Source organism: Labeo rohita, chromosome 3 (genome assembly GCF_022985175.1).
Source record: "Labeo rohita strain BAU-BD-2019 chromosome 3, IGBB_LRoh.1.0, whole genome shotgun sequence".
Lineage (NCBI taxonomy): Eukaryota > Metazoa > Chordata > Actinopteri > Cypriniformes > Cyprinidae > Labeo > Labeo rohita.
The window spans coordinates 8,758,453-8,780,439 of NC_066871.1; the positions used below are offsets into that span (position 1 = coordinate 8,758,453).

Consider the following 21,987-nt stretch of genomic DNA (forward strand, 5'->3'; position numbering starts at 1 on the left):
TCTCTACTGCCAACGTAAAAATAGAATATTTTATTCATTTTTCATTTAGATATCTACACTATTTCTAAATTCTTGACAACTTATGAGATGATGTTTATGATGAATACAAAACATAAAAATGACAGAAAGTAAACATTTTATCACATCTACAATCTTTTTCAGTGGTGATTCAGTGGTTAAACTCCACTACTTAAGTTGTTTTGCTCCTATGTATAATAATAGAATTCTATGTGATTTGTACTGAAAAGTTTCTGCCCTCCAAACTGTTTAAATGCATACGCTACACGTGATTTATAATTTGCTTCTAGGAATTTCAACCTTATCTTGTGTCTATATGTGTTGTTGTCTTGGCAACTAACTCCCTTGTGCACCATTGCACCATCAACACATTACTCAGGGGTAAAATAAAAAATGTGTTCGCATTAAAATGAAGATTTTAATGGGTACCCTAAGTTACCCAAGACGCACGTCTTTCAATTATCCTCGAATTCTTTGTACTTTCAGTGGCTGAAATCTGCACTTTTAAATTTAAAACTAAAACAAATATTTTTATTTTTTTTAGAGCAGTTTTACACCATTTAATTCGTTATATATTACAATCAAATAAATGATATGAATCTGTGCATCACCTAATACATCAACAATACTTAATGATGTACATCCCACTATTTATGATTCTACTTTTGATTGTCTGCATACTAAATACGATAATGATGATTCAGTTTCAATCCGCAATGTTCTTTTTCATCATCAGACAAACAAATGGATCAATAAATACAAAAACTGCGCCCTCACAGAGCTACTTTACCAGCCATAACATCTGTTGAGACATAGCTACAGGTGTTGAACTACTATAAGACATAAACAGAAATCGGCAAGCAGGAAAAAAGGTAGAAACAATAAATCAAAAGCTTAAAAAGCCCAGTCACTAAAACGCAATTCAAAACCAGAGAAAGCCATTACGCAGACTGAATTAGAAAAATAACGCGATTTAGTGTGTTGAAAAAACGCAGGTGTGAAGCAAGACTAAACAACATATATATTGACTTGTACTCGCAGATAATTGAATAAAGCTGGTAATATTTCCCACTCAGCCTTATTAGACTCTAATTCACAATGTTAAATGAAAGCATTTAATTCAGACAGCACAATGCACGTCTAAATGCATAGAAATGCATCTCACCTGTGGATTTCTCATTCACTGCTGTGCGATGCGCGCTCGACTGTTTCTGTGCGTCTCAGACTTTTCTTCGCCCATCGAAATCTACGCAACTGGTTGGTGGTATATCCCTTTAAGACGGGAGATGTCAACTAAGCAATAAACGTTAATTTGTCCTCATCTGATGACAGGAAAACGTTTTAATTTCTCCGAGACGTTTCCGTCTGCTCTCTTGCGCGCCGGTATGATCCATATATGGCAAAGGGAAGTGCAAGACTACTTTGCATGCCTCTAGCTGTTGCTGAGGGGCTGTCAGCCGCTTTGCCAAGAAAGAACAGCTTTGCCGTGTTTTATATTATTGTGGAACAAAAATGTTTTAGTTTTTAGTGTGTAGACCGTGTACCGCGACATAAAATGATACAAAAAGACTTCGTTATGCAAAACAGGTAGCTATGAACGCTTAGAAAGTGTGTGTGTTTTGACTTTCTTGTCAGCAAGTCATCTGCTTTATATGGAGAATAATAGATTCTCTATAAGGATTGCGTGAGTATTGCCTGCCAAACAGATGAATATCACAGTCTGGACAGCCTACAATTTTATAAATCAGCCCAATAATTGACTCTCCCTTGCTGTGGGCTTGCCAGCATTGCATAACTAGGGCAAATTTCACAAAACCTTTATAAAACCTCTCTAGGCTATTGTTTTCAGAGCTGACTGAAAGCAAAGCCGCAGCCAAGGCTTGGCATTTATGTAGGTCCCCTCTATTTTGTTCCAATTAGACAAAGCAGTAGGAGGAGGTGCTACCCTGCAGACAGTAGATCTGAGACATTTATTAGTATGAGTAAAACAGAAGCGTGGACCCGAGCTACCAAACAGTGCGGTGACTCATGCTGTCAGAGACCAAACGTGTGAGAGCCTTGTGTTCATGCACACGCGTGTGAGAATATGATAAAACACTGTGCTTTTAGTGCTTAGAGCCGGAGGATGAAAAGCACAGAATGTTGAGGAGTCTTTGTAGATCGCACGAGGAAAATTGCCTTCACTCAACGAACATCGCTGAGATGTTCTTATTCTGTTGTGTTTTCTCCAGGTTTAATTTGAATGTGTGCATGCGACATGGGGTGGTCTTTAAAACTGGCCCACTTCTTCACTAACATAGGCTGATCTTATTGAGCTGTGGTTATTGATTACCAGTCTTTCAATGTGGGGAACTAGATTAGATTAGTGTCAACATAGTTATTGGTTGAGCCAACGTCAGTCTCAAAAGACAGATCTGGCAAGTCAATTCAGGAAATTAAAACGCAATCTTTGCCAAATGCCAGTTGTTCATTTTGTTTAAAGACCCTCACAAGAGCTTTTAGGCTCAAGCACAATCCAGGTGATTCAATCACGGGGCATTTTTGTTCAAAGAATTACGGAGAGCACCTGCGGTCAGAAGTCCTTGTTAATTCTCTAAACCCTGACAAATGAAATAAGTCTTTTTTCTTTTAATAAAATTTTATTGAACTAGAAAACAAAATGTAAAATACAATGCTGCTGATATCTATATGGCCAAAAGGCATGATGAAATTCTAGCTTGTAATGTAAATCAGTGAGACTGCTGTAACTGTATAGCAAATGACTTACATAAAATGCATAATAATATCAGCTGTTGCTCTATCCACCTTATTTTTCAATGCGGAAGTAAGCTGTTTTCTGGTAATGTGTTACATGTCCGGTTCATAATCAGCCATAGGGAAATAACGAGAAGAATATCGAAGTGCAGTAAACGGTAAAACAGTTTGCACTACAAACCAGTGTGTTCATAATTAAGATAATACATTAAAATAATATGGTAAGACACACCAGTTTGCAATATCAAGCAGCAAAACAAGCTTTTTGTGCAGCTAAAAATAGCTGGAAGTGGATGAGACCGGAAGCCAGACACACACAAAGAAAAAGACAAATGGCTGCACCCACTCTTATGGGAAAAATAAGGTGGATATCTCCCAATAAATGTGTTAATAAGATGATTTTTAAATACTTCGTTTTATGATTAAAGCTCTGTAGTTTTGTTTTTTTTTTGTTTTTGTGGAGGTGAAAACATAATTCAATGCAATACAAAAAGGTCCTCAAAACCTGCTGTATCAAATCTGATGCTCACATTTAACATTATATTTCTGAAAATTATGTATGGATGAAGTAGTTGCGTCAATCCAGTAAGTGTTGACAGTAAGTGTTAACACATAGTTACACATAGTCCACAAGAGAAAATAATAGTTAAATTCATAAAACTGACCCTATTCAAAATTTTACATATGCTTGATTCTTAAATCTGTGTTGTTACCTGAATGATACACAGCTGTGTTTTTTTTTTTTTTTTTTGTTTAGTGATAGTTGTTCATGAGTCCCTTGTTTGTCCTGAACATGTCCTCAGCATTTTTGTGTATTTGAACCCGTTCCAACAATGGAACAACCGTATGATTTTAAGATCCATCTTTTCACACTGAGGACAACTGAGGGGCTCATGTGCAACTATTACAGAAGGTTTAAATGTTCACTGATGCTCCAGAAGGAAACACAGCAGGGGGGTGAAAACTTTTTAAATTTGAAGATAAGGGTAAATTGAAATTGTTTTGTCTTCTGGGAAATATGTAAGTAAACATATTTTATGTGAAACATCTTATTCAGGTAATTACTAAACAATAATAATAGAAAGAAAATTGTTGGTAAAATAATTAACATTTCGCAGATTCTGCAAGGTGTATGTAAAGTTTTGACCTCAACTGTACATTTTGTAGAACCACATTTTATGTAAAACCCATACAAATTATCATGAGATCATGTTCATCAAATATGATACAGTATTGTTTATAGAGTTAGCATCCTAATTGTTTATGAGACTGAATGGAAAGACTGTAAGTTTAATTTTTAGATTTCTGTCCTCAGAACAAGATCTTCAGGTCTCTCTGTTCAGTCTCATTTCTGTACGTGAAGTATAATTTTTAGATTTTTCTCCTCTGAAAAAGATCTTCATACACAGAAATGAGACTGAATGGACAGACTTGAAGCCTAATTTTTAGATTTTTATCCTCAAAAAAAAAATTCACATGTGTGAACAACATATCAAATAAGAAAGAGTGCATCAAACCATGATCTGATTTCCTAAGATGTCAAATTCTTTAAACGTCAGATGTCACTTTCATTAAATTCTTCTATTATGCTATCCACTTTCATTTTATAGCTCTTTATATCTATTTTTATTTCACATCAAGAATTTTGGGAGAAATATTCGACAAATTTGATACTTTGAAAACCGAACTGAGAAGTCTGTGAGCGATGAAAGAGCAACAAGAGAGTTCTGCTGAATGGATCTCAAACCTTGCACACGCTCTCAAGAAAAGTGTCTGAAAAGGGTTAGCTGATATTTTTGTACAGAAAAGGTAAAAGTAAAAGATCAGATGTTTCGGTTCAATTTGTGTCTTTTATTGCTACATCAAACCCTGTCTCAGGACATTTCACTATTCGTCATTCACCTATGAAGCCTCAGAATTCACAGGCAACGTAAAGTGTCACTTCACCCCCTCTGGCTCGTTCCCTCTACCCCGCCACCAACCGTACCCCTCACCCATCGACACCACCCACGTCTCCACTGCCTTTCCTCGCTACTATAAATAGGCTCGGACACATTAATTACGTAGCTGCTGGGGTGAGGTGCCTCTCAGTGCACTGAAATTATTCTTTAGCAGAGCCAATACAACAAAGCACCAGCCAGGCATCTCTTCTCAGCAACGGATTTCCAAATGGCTGGATGAAGCTCTAAACGGCTTTACCTGCACTCAAGAAGGTGGGAATAGGAGGATGTGTCCAACGGTTATTTTCGTTCATTGATTTCACAGCTGCACTGAAATCACAGCACCTGGCTTGAATGCTGGAATGGATTGGGATTGTCGCCATCAAACATCTTAGAGAAGCTGCTTTGAAACTGCAGCTTGTCAAGATACAAGCTAATCATATAATTAAACAAGATACTTGAACAAGCAGTTATACAAGCTACAAACAAGGGGAAAAAAGTAGCTAATTACTCTGAAGTAACTTGAGGAGCGATATGTTTTTTTTTCTTTAAAAAGCCGTATTTTTGCTGGTAGAAATACAATGATAGATTTAAAATGAATAATCTCAGTTAGAGAGAGTTTTGAGTATGGGAATCAAACTTTAAAAATGTGCCAAGACAACTAATCACACATGATGTTATCCAGACATTTTTTATCTATGAGTTAAGTCTATCTCAAAAATACTTTTGTAGATAATTTTTGTAAATACTGCTTTTATAAGCATCTTTTCCATATCTTGCACATTTTTGGAACTATATTTTGATTTGATGAAGCATTGTAGCAGTAGAAGTTTATGCAAGTAAAATATATTTACTTGATTTAAAAATATTCCAGAGTAATATTTATGTTGTTTTGTTAGGAAACATATGTGTAACATTCAAATGACTCTTTTTGAGCAGTCATTTGTTAAAAGTTTAAAGGAATTTAAACCTAGTTGATGCTGGTAATTCTTAAATTACATTTTCATACACATTTCATATAATGATTTATAGAATTTTTTTTCTATAGTTGATGTAAGTTTTGAAATTTCATAAATTCTGCTTTTAATTAATAAAGTGTTAAATGCAGTTATTTGTGAACGTCTGTTAAGCTATTCTTTTATAATAGTTAAAATTGAACTATTTTTTGAATTTTTCGGACCATCAAAGCTTGGTAAATATTGGTCACAGACACAGAGATTACTTTAAAGTTCACCAAGCTTATTACTTACTAAAAACTCCCACAGATCATGTTTTCATGCCATTTTAAGTCTTATTTTGGTCATATAAGTCTTGCTGTTATATGGTTCATTCAGACTGTGAAAGCGAACGAACAGAGGAGGCGGGATTTATCGCATGAACCAATCACAGCCGAGCATAACCAGTTATAGCCAATCATATCGCGATGGAGACTTTACCTGCTGGTGTCGCTGTGGGACAATGTTTATTTAAAAATTGCACAGATCACTTGTTTTTCTAATGTTATATTTTGTAATATTGGCATTGCTTTCTTTGCTGTATTACTTTACAGTTTACAGTTTACAATACATTTGGCAACAGTGCTGAGTAGGTACATCTAATACGTCCAGATTAGTCATTTATAGATGCATTAGCATTGAAACAGACTGTCCACAGCAACTAAAACATGTTAAAAGTCGTAAAAACCATAATTAAGAGTATGAGCCAATGTTATTGAGCCATAACCCAATGTAATGAGCTCCACTGGACCACAGCATGCAGGTTTCTTTCTTTTTTGAGTACATGCTAAGTGGTCGGGTCAGAATGAATTAGATTTGAACAGGATGCTACTGTGCTGTTTTCCTGCAAACGCTGAGTGCTTGTAACATGGAGAATTAGGGCCTGCGCTTTATAAATAGCCATTCGCCGCAATTGATGGGTCCTTTGAAGCTCTAGAGGTTTCCACTTCCACCAGCCCACTTGTGGCGCCGCGTACTGTTTTGTATTCAAATATATCACAGTTTGAAAGGATCAAATGGAAATATTTCTTTCAAGCTTCGCTCATAGACTGCACTCAAAGCTTTCATGGATTGAATCGTCATCACACGAGCGTCTCCCTCCTTTGTATAATCGTAAGCATTCATATATTAGGGGGTTATTCAGTGCTGCCACAAGATCATATGACAGGGCGTCAAAGAACATTACATAATCTAAAGAAAAACAGCATCGGATAGAAAACCGCTCTCTTACAAAAGACCTCAAAGTTTTACAAAAACAAAACACAAACCTGAGCTTAAGTTACATTTCAAGATCTAAAGTGACCTTTTCTTGCTCCGCAGCAGAAATAGGTTTCTATACTTTAAGCAAAGCTGGAGGGAGCTGAAACAGATTTTGTAAACTTCATACTAAAAAAATAAATTTGACAAAATTGCAGCAAGCTATGTCATATATGATCATCTTTCTATCTTGCAATTCTGATCTCATAATTCTGAGAAAAACAGCTAGTTGTAAGATATGTAAGTCAGAATTGCAATATATAAAGTAACAAGCAACAAGCTTCCATATCAGGGGTGCTCAACCCTGTTCCTGGAGATCTACCTTCCTGCAGAGCTCAGCTCCAACCCTGATCAAACACACCTCAGCCAACTAATTAGGATCTGAAGGAGCACTTGATAATTACAGACAGGTGTGTTTGATCAGGGTTGGAACTAAACTCTGCAGGAAGGTAAATCTCCAGGAACAGGGTTGAGCACCCCTGTTCCATATGATTTTATTTCTGTAATATTTATTTTTTAACAAGGGTTTTTCAAAATCTATTTCAGCCATCTCCAGCTCTCTGAATCGTGAGATTGCAGATTCTGCGTTATGACTGGTCAGAGCTCCTGTCAATCAAACTGACCAATCGTAACATGAAGTCTGTCATTTTTGTCTGACAAACAAACCAGACAGGAGAATAGATTTATGTTGTTGGACTTGAACTTCAAAAATGGTACATATTGACTGTCGGCGGGTGAGAGCGTCATGGTTTGTCGGGCGTAGAGTTCCGAAGGGGATTCCGAACAGTTCCGAAGGGGGGCGGGTCTTTGCAAAGGGTCAACTGACCTATCGCAAAGACCGCCCTACTTTGTTACAAAAAGAAGCAAAGAAGAAACTGACAACGCGCTGTCAGACAGGACCGAGCAGGTTACTTCAGACATGAAACAAAGTCTCAGCTTTCAAATTTTGTAATTTTATAAGAAATTCAAATAACAAATACCGTTTTGTGGCTCTTCAATGTGATCATGACAGATCGCCGTAGTGCCTCAGTAAAAGTGGCACGTGAACCGATCATCTCTTCCTCTTTACCACTTATAGCAGAACATAAACATTAATGGACATCAAAAGGCATTTTGTTTCCGAGGAAAGACGTCAATACACACTACTTTTCAAGTTTAAGCCCACCGATATTTACCTACTCTTCTGTCTGGGTTGTTTGTCTGACAGAACTGCAGATTCTGCATTATGATTGGTCAGATCGCCTGTCAATCAAACTCAATTCCAAGATATATAATCACAATTCCGAGAAGAGAAGTCTGAATTGTGAGATATAAACTCAGAATCGCAGGTAAAAAGTCAGAATTGTGAGACAATGAAATAAAAGACAAAAATATTACATGTTTATCCCATGGCGGAAATAAGCTTCCATAGATTCATGCCAAAGGAGCAGAAAAAAAATAATAATAATGGTAACTCCCACCCACACTCTCAGAAAAAAGCTGTCCATGTGGCGGTAGCCTTTGAAAGGGCACTAATATGTATCATTTAGGTACTTATTTGTACTCTTTATGTACAAATATGTACCTTTGAAGTACTAAAATGCACCTTTTATGCATAAATAAGGTACAAAGATGTATTTTTGAAAGAGTTTTGTACCTTTTGTACCTTTTTCTCTCTGAGTTCTACACAACTGGCTTAAGCAATTTAATTCTACTACTTACTAGATGTAAGTGCTCAAATACTTTTTCCATTAATTATTTTGGTTGTACAAAGCATTTGTTCATTAAAAATACAGCACTGCCAAATGTTGCGCATGTTGCTAATTAAATAAGTCTGTTATTAGTACCTGGATGCAGCTGAAATCACATTTCATGAGTCATGCAGCAGTAATGTAGTTAATTCGAAAGGCTTCACGAACGTCAAGTCTAAGGTGATGAATAACAAAGCTCGGCTCTATAAACAGTCAGACACAAATACAGGTAAGTTATTTTTTGATATTAAAATGACTCATACATTTCTATATACGCATCAACACGTCAATATACGCAGTGAAATCATTTCTCACACTATAAATGACAGCTGCTTGACATTACATAACGTGTGGTAGATCTCTCAGTGGATGACTGCAGATATCTGTTGGTTTTTGATCAGAGGAAAAGGTTCACAATGACCCTTCCGTCTGTTTCCATGGGCACATCATTAGTGCACCGCCCCGGCTAGATCAGACTGTTTGAAGTACCTACCACACAGCATCTTTAAAAACAAATAGAGCTTTACTTTAAAGACGGGTAGGGACACAGAGCAGGGTGTTTTGTTTTGAACATGCATTAGGATTTAGCATTGATCAAGATCTTTAGCATTTGGAAAGAGAATGCAATAATGCATCAAAGGGATTTCTCTTCCTGGTCTCAGACTGTGACACCTGAACAAGTACAATTTCCCCATTACATCTGGTGATTACTAAATGGATATTATATGCAGCCATTCTGGATACAGAGCAAATAAGTCATTTAGAAATGAAATTGATGTCAGGAGTAAAAGGTCTCTAAATGGCAATCAACATTTATGAAACGTGACTGAGAAAAATAATCAACGCCACCTTTCCCGAAATGGGGAGAGGCACAAATTCAATGTCGAGGATGTGAATAGAGCACTGTTAATGATTTAATTTGCATTGCAGAACTGTCATTTGCATTGTGTGTTAATCTTATTTAACCAGATACTTGAAGATGGCAATCAACAAGGTTACTGTAAGAAATCCCATAAGACACACAAATGATTTTGAAATGTTCTCGAGACATTCTTGTATTATACATTGTAATTAGCAAAATACAGATTGCTGCATATGGCTTCAAAAGCCCATTGAGTCATATGAAACTCGTAGAGAACATTAATATCCAGTTAGACCTAAAGTTGTGGTTCTATGTGGCTCAGGACTTTCAGTGTAAATCAGTGAGATTTTTCAGCCATTTTATTATCAGCCAGGCGAAAATCATAACTTGTAACATGTAGAAAGATATTAGCACACCTGTCCTTACAGATCTGCAAGATTTAAAGATATAGTTCACCCGAAATTAAAATTTGCTGATCATGTACTCACCTTTAGGCCATCCAAGATGGCCTAATTAGTTTGTTTCTTGATCAGAACAGGATTGGAGAAATGTATCATTACATCACTTGCTCACCACTGGATCCATTGCAGTGAATGGGTGCCGTCAGAATTAGAGTCCAAACAGCTGATAAAAACATCACAATATTCCACAAGTAATACACACAGCTCCGGTCCATCAATTAATGTCTTGTGAAGCAAAAAGCTGGCTTCTTGTAAGAAACAAATCCACCATTAATACATTTTTATCTTCAAACTGTTGCTTTCGCTAAACGCGAAAAAAAAAAAAAAGTCCTCTACCATAAAATGTGACTCTGGACCACAAAACCAGTCATAAGTGTCAATTTTTTTAAATTGATAATAAGCTTTCCATTGATGTATGGTTTGTTAATATTTGAAAATCTAGAATCTGAGGGTGCAAAAACAAAAAATAAATATTCAGAAAATCACCTTTAAAGTTGTCCAAATTAAGTTCTTAGCAATGCATATAATCAAAATTAAGTTTTGATATGTTTACGGTAGTTAATTTACAAAATATCTTCATAGAACATGATTGTTACTTAATATCCTAATGATTTTTGGCATAAAAGAAAAATCAATCATTTTGACCCATACAATGTATTTTTGGCTATTGCTACAAATATACCCGTGCTACTTATGACTGGCTTTGTGGTCCAGGGTCACATATTGCTTTCTCTAGTAAAGAAACAAACTCATTTACATATTTGATGTCCTAAGTGTGAGTAAATATAACAGGATGAGTTAAATACAAAAAATGGTAAGGTTTTTGAAAAATCTCAATAAGCAATAGTAGTAGTTTGCCTTCACAGCTACCACCAATTATAGTGTGTCAGCTTTACTGAAGCTGAGATTTTATATTTAATTTTAAGTGCATAAAGCCAAAAATTGTAAAATATCAAAATAAGCTTTCAAAAAGAATTAAATAAACCCAGTAATTACCCAGAAGTTACACTCTAGCAATCTCCTCCTGCAATTAGCAGAATAACATCTTAAGTGGGACTTTCTGTCTCTACACTGACATGAATTCCTCCCCTAATAGTTTCTAGCAGTTTCCTTACAACTCAGGCTGTGGAAATCATGCAGAAAATATTCATATTCATAATTGTGCTGACCCCAGCGAGAGCCTGGAGTCCAGGGTTTTTCCTCATTCTATCGGAACAGTCTTGATAAGCTCAAAGTACCTGCAATTCTCACAGGAATGAGAGCAGTAAGAAACACCTTACCAAGTTAATGTCAACGTGATTAAACATTACCTTTGTGAAGAAGAATACATAATTAGCATGGAAATTCTCATGCTTTAACATCTCATTTCAGTGAGGAGGCTTATCAAATTCTAGGCCAGCCATTGTTGCACCTTTAACATACAATTGTGGGCATTTTTCTCATGGGTGTCTGGCTGTTAGATCCCTTCAAACAGCCCAACAAAACACTGACCTCCCAAGTAGGGGTCCTGGTCTGCAGCTGCTAAGCAGCATCGACCCTAGAGGGCTTATGCTTAATCTGACGGCACTAAATAAATGAAAACATTCATATTTAATCTTTGTAGAACAGCAGTTCTCACATTTTTCAAACCAGCTACCACCACTACATAAGTTCCCCCAATCACATACATTGCCTCTAATTCATACAAACAGATCTCTCTCAGAACACAAAACAAACACCTAATGGCTAATTATTAAATCGCTAACAAATGTAGTTATGAAACAACAATGCGAGCTCCTTGTGACTCAATATGGCACTTCTCAGTAAGCATAGGTGGAGTGTGTCTACCTAAAACTAGCCTAAAACTAGCCCAATTGTGTTTCAGGATGTTCCCCTAGTAAAAATCATGCTTGGGTGGAAAATAAATAAAGTGTCGATTGCAGCATTAGAGGCACAATATGTATTTTTCACTGCTAGAGCGTACATATCCAAAACAAACAACGAAACAAAGGCGTAGTTTGATGACACTGTGAACGAGTGTGGAATCATGGGAGCTGTCGTCTTCATTCCCACAGGCGATGCACTGATTGCAATCCAATGGGACTCGGCAAGAAATCATGTTCATGGATGAGCTAATAAAAAACGAGGCCTCTGGAGCAATTTCTAATGAGACTAGCGTGACTCACAGAGCTTTTATTATGCCACAGTCGACCGCTTCTGCTCTTTCCAGTCATGCGTATATGAGGTAAAGTGGCACTGTTTTATCATACTAGATCCATTTGCGTGTTGAAGTGATATTATAATACTACTCTGATCATTTGTCACTTGTCTACTTAAATGCATAACATATTAAAGCATGTTTGGTGTTTCCATGTTTTCATGGGTGTATGGCGTCATTGGCTGGCGACTCAACGACACGGGGCATGTTACCCTATTTAAATTATTTATTTCTTTGGATTTAAACATTCTCGGAAACATTTGAGATCATGTAAGTCCACAAAATATATAATACTGTTTGAGTGGTTTTTGGATATTTTCATCAAAAAAATCGTATATATTGTGCCTTTAAAATGAGATTTGCTCGTGTTTTACTAGTTTTCTTTTTACGCGTCGCGCATTAACCAATCACACGCGATTCTGTTGAGCTTATGAATGCAGTGGCCAATCAGAGGCGTTCAGATGAGTCATCACTGAAACACCAGATTTTCTTCATTGAATACTGCACTCTCGCGAATTCTCCCGTCATGAACAACAAAATGCAGATGTACAATGTATGTAAGATTCATTCACAGTGTAAACAGCTTCACTGATTATAGATTATAGCTTTTTAGCTTTAAACTTGTCATAGATTTAAATTGGCGATAATGTTCTTGGCTTGCTTTCTGTATACAACTCATTCGCTGTTTGAACGTTAAAATTACCACCTTAATGTTTTTATTAACTTGTGATATAGTTGAATGAAAATTCAGTCCTGTTAAAATATTTTATTAACCAACAGGACACCCCTGGTAAAAAAAAAGCATATGCTTGTAGGTATGTTTTGATGCTGGTTTAAGATGGTCCTTGACCAGCAACATGACCAGCATAAAACCAGCATCAAATTATGCCTAACCAGCATCCCAGCATCAAAACGTATCTACCAGCATATGCAGGTTTTTTCACCAGGGACCCTGGTGCTTGCCTAAAAAGATGGACAAAACTAAGCTGGTTGGCTGGCCTTAGCTGGTTTAAGATAGAAGTAGCTGGTTTTAACTGGTCTCCCAGTCTAGCCAAGCTGATTTTAGCTAGTTGTTCCAGCTGGTCTCCCAAACTAACCAGCTAAAGAAGTGGTCAAAAACCCTGCAAGCCAAGCCTGCTTACTTGCTATGACCAGACTTGACAACCGGCTTAGGCTGGTTTTAGCTATTTTATATATATATATATGCCAGGCATATTTCAGTTACTCAAACTTAATTTGAGCCAAATAAAGTGATATGTCAGGCTAAATGAAATAAGCCTGGCTTATTCGGTAAACTTGTTTTATGAAACACCCCCCAAGGGGGTTAATGGTGTTTTTAGTTAATATTATTTTACTTTTAGCCTTACCCTGCAGTTGGTTCACCCTCCGCCTATACCTGTTAGACCGGTTACATTAACAGTCTCATATTCAAAACAGGAGCTCTTAAACCAATGTTTGAGTCAAAAGCAGGACTTGAGTCATAAAACTTGTGAAGAGATAAAACTAATAGTAACTGAAGATATCAGCTGATATAATCAATTCTACTAATAACTTGAAAACAAAGTTAACATTTATGACTAAAACATTTTGTAAGACGCCTTTATTAATCAAAAAAAAAAAAAATGAAATGACTCATATTTCATTTTTCTCATATCTACTACTACAACAATGTTATAAATTCATGTATTAACAATTTATTTCTTCTCTGCATTTACACATTTAAATGATCAAATAACACTTCCAAAGAAACAATAATAAATCTATATAATTATTACTGCTATTAGTAACACTAATAGTTTCCAGTGTTGTCAGGCAGATCACAGCTTCAGAGACAAATTAAATTCTTCCCAGATGTTCAATTTTCTTCTGTATACTATAGCAGTAAACCAAATCTTGAAAGGATTCATTCCTGTAGCATAGCAATCTTCAAAAACTAAAAAGTGACCATGGCCAAGAACCATGAGAAGACTTACCGTTCAAGGTTGTTGAAATCAATCCATTCGTGCGAAGAATATACCTGCAGTCACGACTGGCTTTGTATAAACATTTTTATTTACTCTATACACTTACATGAACAAAACACCATATGAACACAAAGAGACTGATGCAGCGGTTAACTAACCATTTGATTCAGAGGCCTTTTACGTTAAGTCTTTTTTTCTTCTTTTTTAGCAAAACACAGACGGCCGAGGCAGCACAATGCTATCATACTGAATGGTACATGCTTAGTACACTGCCTGCATCAGGAATGGAAATCTCTCTACGGACACTAATTCAAAGTAAAGAAAGTATAAAAGTATCATTTTACAGCAGTTGAAATACTGACATTAATAGCAAGTTTTAAATCATTAAAACCATGAAAGAGACTAAGGAGGCCAGTCTGAAAGAAAACAAAGATTAAGCAAAACTAAAGCAGTTGTAGGCTCATACCTCTGCATCTGTGGAATATCATTTCTTCTGCATGTGGAGGATGTTCATTGTGCCTTTTTTGCAAATATGTAGCACTGTTACCAAGTACCCCACCCAAAAGAAAAAAAAAAAAAAAAAAAAAAAAAAATATTCCGCACCTCACAACTTTGTGTGAGCGTCTCTGCTGCCCAAACGGGAAGGGAAAAAAAAAAAAAAAAAAAAAAACAAAGATACTATACAAAAGGACAAAATTTAAAACCCCCAGAAAGAGTTTGTTGGGACGAGCATCAGTGGATTGACAATGGCACGACACATTCATTTCTTTAAGCCCAGCAGTAAATTAGTATGAAGTGGATATGATTTGTAAAGGGGTGGGGGGGGTTGGGTTAACGGGGCAAAACCTGGTCAAAACCCATTTCCAATACAGTGCGAAATCTTGAGGTTTACGGCGAGAACTTTTTGGCTTGTGCTCTGACCCTTTTTTCATACTCCACTCTGTTTTGGCTGAAACAGAAATGCAAACACAACATTCATAACACAGGCAATAACCATTTCTGTCTCAACAGGAAAGACTATATTAGAGCTGCGTACCAGTAAATTGTGTATGCTTCAGCCTGTGCGGGGTCCTGAATATTTGGTTCGTTAAGGAGTTCTTGGATTCCTAGCAAGATCTAAAAATATAAATCAGTTGTGGAGCTTTATGAGATAACACTGCCCTCTTCAGGATTGCATGGCAGATTTGGTTTAAGGACATTTTAAGATGCACCACAAATCAGTATGACATTTGAAGTTCAATCCAATGAAAATATTCATCCTTAAACAATCTTGAACTACACTTTGTGTAAGCGGAACAACCTTTAAGGATCCAACTTTTACGGCTTACCTGCTTGATTGTAATGGCAGGCCTCCAGTCTTTGTCTTCCTCTAATATGGACAAGCATACGGTACCAGACGGATATACATTCGGATGGAATAAAGGGGGCTCAAATTTACCTGTAGGAGTCACATGATAAAAGCCAGCCATAATTAGACACAACGTGCATACTGCAAAGTGCAAATAAAGGATTAGATCCACCAAACAGTGAATTTACACTTTGGTGGAGAGGAAGGATAGTCGTCCTTGAACAGCATCCGAAGTTTGAACAAGCCTCCCTCCCACGGTGTCTGAGAACACAAACACATACAAGGTGCATACAAGTCCCAAACATGTATTTTCAAACCACATAAATACAAAACACAGAGTTTACAGGTGATACTTTTGAGAAGAATGTAAACACAAGTTGTAAATGGTAATAGGTCACTCTACTGTAAAACATCACCAAGTTTACAGATAATTTATTCACCCCCTTGTCATCCAAGATGTTCATGTCTTAATTTCTTTATGACCGAAGAATGTTTTGAGAAAAACAGGATTTCTCTCCATATAGTGAACTTCTATAGTGCCCAGAGTTTCAACTTCCAAAATGCAGTTTAAAATGCAGCCTCAAAGGGCTCCAAATGATCCCAGCTGAGGAAGAAGGGTCTTATCTAGCGAAACAATCCATTATTTTCTAACAAAAATTGACAATTTAAATACTTTTTAACCTCAAATGCTGTCTTGTCTAGCTCTGCGTGAACTGTGTATTCCGGTTCAAGACAGTTATGGTGCGTTCAAGTCATGTCGCATTCAAGTCATGTCGGATAGATTGTATTTATGAGTTGAACGCACACGAACGCCACCACAGTCGTTATTACGAGTGGGAAACTTGAAGTTTTCTTCTGAGTTGGGGGCGTGTCAGTGAAAAACGTGTCGGATGCAATGGAAGCAGCCAAAGACAATTGATATGCAGCATCTGTCTTGATGGTAAATTTGTTGAAATAAAATTATTTTTTGAAACATACAACAAAACTACTCAAGTTGCATATAATAAATATTATATTATTGTATAATTACCACAGAATATATGCAGTGCATCATCTTCATAAAATAAATTAAAAAAAAAAAAAAAAAAAAAAAAAAAAAAAAAAAAAAAACTTTTAAATTTTATGTAGAAAAGGTAAAATCATCATTTTGTTCCGACCAAAGTGACTTGAATGCACCTGACCTCGTAATGATTACTTGTCAATTTGTAAGTAGGAACGTCCCAGGAGTACTTGAACGCAGCATTAAAAAGTTAAAAACTGTCTTGAACCGGAATGCACAGAGTTCATGCCGAGCTAGACAAGACAAGCATTTTAGGTTAAAAATAAATAAATAAAATAAAATATTGTCCTTTTTTTTTTTTTTTTTTTTAAATAACCGATCGTTTCGCTAGATAAGACCTTTCTTCCTTGGATGGGATCGTTTAGATCCGTTGGAAAGTGAACATGCAAAGATCAATCACCCTTAACAAAAAAGGTAAAACAACGATATAGGACAATTTTGAAGTTGAGGGAGCATTTGGCATTAAAAAGTATATAAATTGTATTATTTTTATGAAAATAGCTTACGCTAGATAAGACCCTTCTTTTTCGGCTGGGATCGTTTACAACCACATTTGGGATCATTTGAAGCCAAAGTTCAAATTTGCGGGGCAACATTGAAGTCTACTATATGAAGATAAACCCTGAAATGTTGTCCTCAAAAAAAAACTAAAACAAAAAAATATATATATATATATATATATATATATATATATCTATATATCTTGGACATCTTGGATGACAAGGGGGTGAGTAAATTAACTGTACTTTTTTGTTCTGGAAGTGGACTTTAAATAAAATTTAACTTTCAAAATGGGCACTTACCCCTTTTTTTCCAGGGATGGCACACTCCCAGTTCATCAAGTTCATAGTTCCATCAGGGTTTTTTGTTGGTACGGCTACAAAACCCTGAGAGGAAAATAAATTAAATTATAAACTTTTTTTTTTTTTTTTTTCCAAAATCTCTTTTTTTTTTAATCGTGTGGGTGGCTACGAAAGTTTCAAAATGTCAGACTCTAGAAACTGTTTTATCTGTGGTCTCATTTGTGAAAGCAAATACACCCCAACAGTTTCAATAGTGACTTCTCAGCAGAATAAATTAAATTATAGTGACATCTTAAAATAAGTTTCCCTCCATAGATGGAAAGTACTCCCCTTCATTAACCCCCTCACAGTGCTCTTCCTCTGAAGGTCAATTCCGCAGTTCTAAATAATTTAATAATTCTCAAAAAAAAAGTTCTTCATTGGGAACTGATACATGTACGCAAACACTGCTGCATTTCAAACACAAGTTAAACAAAAACTTTCTCTTTCTATATTTCTGTATAACAGCTGCACATTGATGATCGGAAATGTCTTCTACTTACAAAAGGATGGTCTTTCCGCCAAGCCTTCCGTTCTTGTGCGAGACGACTTAACGCTATACCAGACATGACTTGTGGCCCACAAAATGATTGAAAATCTGGAAAATAAAGACAATGGTCTTCTCTTTAAACAAGATGCACGTATCGGTAAAGCTATACACAGTATGCAATTTCAAAACTACTTACTTTATTAGTTATTACAGGATACAAGACAGAAAACAGAGTAATAGGGAGAAAGGGGGAAAATAAAAAAATAAATAAATGAATAAATAAATAAATAATGTGTGACCCTGGATCATAAAACCAGTCATAAGTACCACGGGTATATTTGTAGTAATGGCCAAAAATACATTGTATGGATCAAAATCATCACCTTTTCTTTTATGCCAAAAACATTAGGATATTCTGTACATTTCCTACAGTAAATATCAAAACTCAATTTTTGATTGGTAATTTGCATTTCTAAGAGCTTCATTTAAACAATTTCAAAGGTGATGCTCTATATTTAGAATTTTTTTTTTTTGCACCCTCAGATTCAAAAATAAATTGACCCTTATTTTTGGTCCAGGGTCATATATTTATCTGCATTTTTTTCCACTCTAACCTTTAATGAATAACTCAAACTACATAACATAAAATTTAAACAACATTGTTTCTGAGAATGCTATAAGACGTAAACATTAAAACCACATCGGGTTAACACCCATGAAGAGATGTTACCATAGTGTCTAAAACATACTGTACATAGGGAGCTTTTTAGTTTCTATTTTATAAGAGCATGCAGCAGTGCAATTGTATCAGTGGTGATATGCAACAACACCCTGCTGTTTAGTACAGAATGACTGTGAAATGTACACAGTCTCCTTAGTAGATGATCTGACTTAAAGGAGAAGTCGACTTCCAAAACAAAGATTCACATATAATGTACTCACCCCCCTTGTCATCCAAGATGTTCATGTCTTTCTTTCTTTAGTCGTAAAGAAATTATGTTTTTTGAGGAAAACATTTCAGGATTTCTCTCCATATAATGGACTGCTACGGTGCACGATTTTGAACTTCCAAAATGCAGTTTTTTCCAAAATGCAGGATTTCAAATGATCCCAAAAGCGGTTATAAATGATCCCAGCTGAGAAAGAAGGGTCTTATCTAGCATGACATTCTGCTATTTTCATAAAAATAATACAATTTATATACCTAATGCTTGTCTTGTCTTGCTCTGCCTGGATTGTTTTTGTTCCATTTCATGACAGTTAGGGTATGTCCCATCTCATGTTCTTCCTCAACTTCGAAATCGTCCTATATCGCCGTTTTACCTTTTTTGTTAAGAGTGTCTGATTTTCTTTGCATGTTCACTTTGCAAAGAGTGGGTCGGTACTTCTGCAGGGATGTAGGATGATTTTTAAATGATTTTATGAAAATATGATTGAAGTTTTTCAACATACCCTAACTGTCTTGAGTCAGAATACACAGGGAGAGAAAGGCAAGACAAGCATTTGAGATTAAAAAGTATTTGAATTATATATTTTTTTGAAAATAACCGATCCTTTCACTAGATGAGACCCTTCTTCCTCGGCTGGAAGAGTTTATAACCGCATTTGGGATCATTTGGAGCCGCATTTAAACTGCATTTTGGAAGTTCAAAATCGGGGCACCATATCAGTCCATTATATGGAATAAAATGCAGAAATGTTTTCCTCAAAAAACAAAATTCTTTACGAAGAAAGAAAGACATGAACATTTTGGATGACAAGGAAGTGAGTACATTATATGTTAATCTTTGTTTTGGAAGTGAACTTCTCCTTTAAATCATACAAATAACTAAGGCTTTTCTCAACATAAGGTTACTGGAGTCCCATAACAAAAGGTGTAGGTGATTCATGTGTACAATATGAACTTTCCAATTTTATCAGGGGTGACTAATAGGTTGTAATATGTGACCCTGGACACTGTTTATATTTGTAGCAATAGCCAACAATACATTGTATGGGTAAAAATTATAAATTTTTCTTTTAATGCCAAAAATTATTAGGATATTAAGTACAGATCTTAGTAATATGCATTGCTAACATTTGGACAACATAAGTAGAAAGCTTATTTGAGATATATATATATATATCTCAATTTAAAAAAAAAAAAAAAAAAAAAAAAAAAAAAATACAATAATATCATCTTTATGACTGGTTAAGATTTCCCCCATTTAATACACATCTAAAACCTGGTTTCTAAAAGGAGAAATATTGCAGCTCTCGCTTTAATGCAATAACAGAAAAATAGCCAAACAGCAAAAAGGCTTCCTGATTAGTAACGTTAAAAGGTTGATACTGATCATCATGAGTCAAAAGGGAGCTTATCTTACATAAGCTACGTGTGATTCACAATGCTTACACTTGTAATGACAACTAAATATGTGCACTAATGCAATAGTGACATGTTCTAAAACGGCACACCCGGAAATTATATAATCCAATCCAAAGTGCCTTTTATAGATCATTTTAGGGGCTGTTAATGTTATTAAGGTCACAAAGACAAACGAAGCACACATTTTCTTACGCATTGTGACATACAGTATAATGGATTATCTAAAAAGATGTAGGACGGCACGGTGTCTATCCTTTGGTTGTTGATCGGATCTTGAGATGTGCGCGTTGCACTCAAATCAGTGCAAGCTTACAGTGGAATTTAGAAAGGGACAGGGTTCAAGCAGACTATATCATTGGAGAAGTCTGTCATTTCACCAGAAGATCAGAGTTATGATATTTTAATGAACACTGAGGCCCAAAACATATGCACAGCTAGTGTGTGCACACACACACACACTATCTACCAAGACATTATCCGTTATTAGTTCTACTGACATTCCATTAACCCTAAAAACAATGCAATAAATAAATAAATAGGTAAAACGCCTGTAATATTACTTAAGTTGACTGTTTTCTATTTTTACAGAGTACAGTTTGCATTTAGAAAACAGACGTGGTAAATTGATTTCATGCAGGCTCGAAGAACACTTGACAAGTGTAAACATGTTCACGCGATCATTTGCGGAAAATTAAAACCTGTACTGTGTACAGAAATTTTGTGGTGAGAACAAATGAAGAAGCGAAAATACTAAAAATATGCACTGTTCTCATAACCAACGCATTCGAAAATTACCGTTTAAACAGACTAAACAAAGTGTAACTTTAAGGGGCAGTTGGCTTTAATAAGAGGAAGTGAAAAATCAAACAAACCGTTAAATCGCGGGAAACAGTCTGGGGACACACAATCGACAATAAACAACAACGGTAACGTTAAAATCTCTGGTGAAAAAAAAAAAATAAAATAATAATAATAATAATAATAATAATAATAATAATAATAATAATAATAATGCATGAGTGGAAAAGTGCGAACGCTTAAAATATGCAAATTATTTTCAAGGTTTCTGCAGTTTGCACAAAGCAGCTCACTATAATGAATACGCTATTCTATGTTTGATTGCAGTTATAACGCGCGTTGAATGAATCGACCTGTCAGATGCGCATTTTCAGCGCGATGCCGCACACCAGCATCCCTCACTGCGCACTTTAGCGCTGAATGAACCAAATCACGCTTTACTGCGATAAACCGCTCGTGTAAAAACTACAAAGGCGGAATCGTTTACTCTACATGCGTGCAATTACTGGATTATAATGCACGCGCGCTGTAGTTTGTCGCGTCGCGTGTTGTGTGAATAAACTGTTAGCCTAGCATAGCTGGCTAGCTAACAAGAGCCGCAAACAAAAACACCGCAAACTACAGTGCATGCTCACCGTTTAACTCTGTTTTTCGCGTCACACGTACCTTTTCAGTAAAGTCGAGTAGTGTACTCTAGACCAAGCACCGTTTAATTGGGAATTCAGGTCAAACTCAAAGCAAAAATCTATCGAAGTTTCCCTCCTGGAAAAAAAGAAAACACAGACATTTACCCAAGATAACTAGGACCCGTGAGCACACACGCAGATGCCTGTGTGAAACTTTCAACAGTGTTTATTTATCCTGAGTCAAACTGAATTGATTGTTTTATTTGATTACAAGAGG

At 36.0% G+C, this 21,987-nt stretch overlaps 2 protein-coding genes across 2 annotated transcripts in view; both read right to left on the reverse strand.

Annotated features, from left to right (window-relative positions):
- The window catches only part of baiap3 (BAI1 associated protein 3), a 69,540-nt gene extending 68,110 nt beyond the window's left edge, over nt 1–1,430 (reverse strand). Inside the window, 1 exon segment of the mRNA XM_051106716.1 lies at nt 1,184–1,430. The gene's annotated coding sequence lies outside the window, so the exon portion shown is untranslated.
- Nucleotides 1,431–14,244: 12,814 nt separating this feature from the next.
- ube2ia (ubiquitin-conjugating enzyme E2Ia) lies at nt 14,245–21,898 on the reverse strand. Its single transcript, XM_051105666.1, has 7 exons — nt 21,751–21,898; nt 17,932–18,026; nt 17,390–17,473; nt 15,715–15,787; nt 15,507–15,616; nt 15,215–15,294; nt 14,245–15,127 (listed from the first exon to the last, which is right to left on the reverse strand). Exons 2-7 carry the CDS (start codon nt 17,995–17,997, stop codon nt 15,067–15,069), a joined length of 474 nt encoding a protein of 157 aa, XP_050961623.1. The 5' UTR covers nt 17,998–18,026; nt 21,751–21,898; the 3' UTR covers nt 14,245–15,066.
- Between the last annotated feature and the right edge of the window lie 89 nt (nt 21,899–21,987).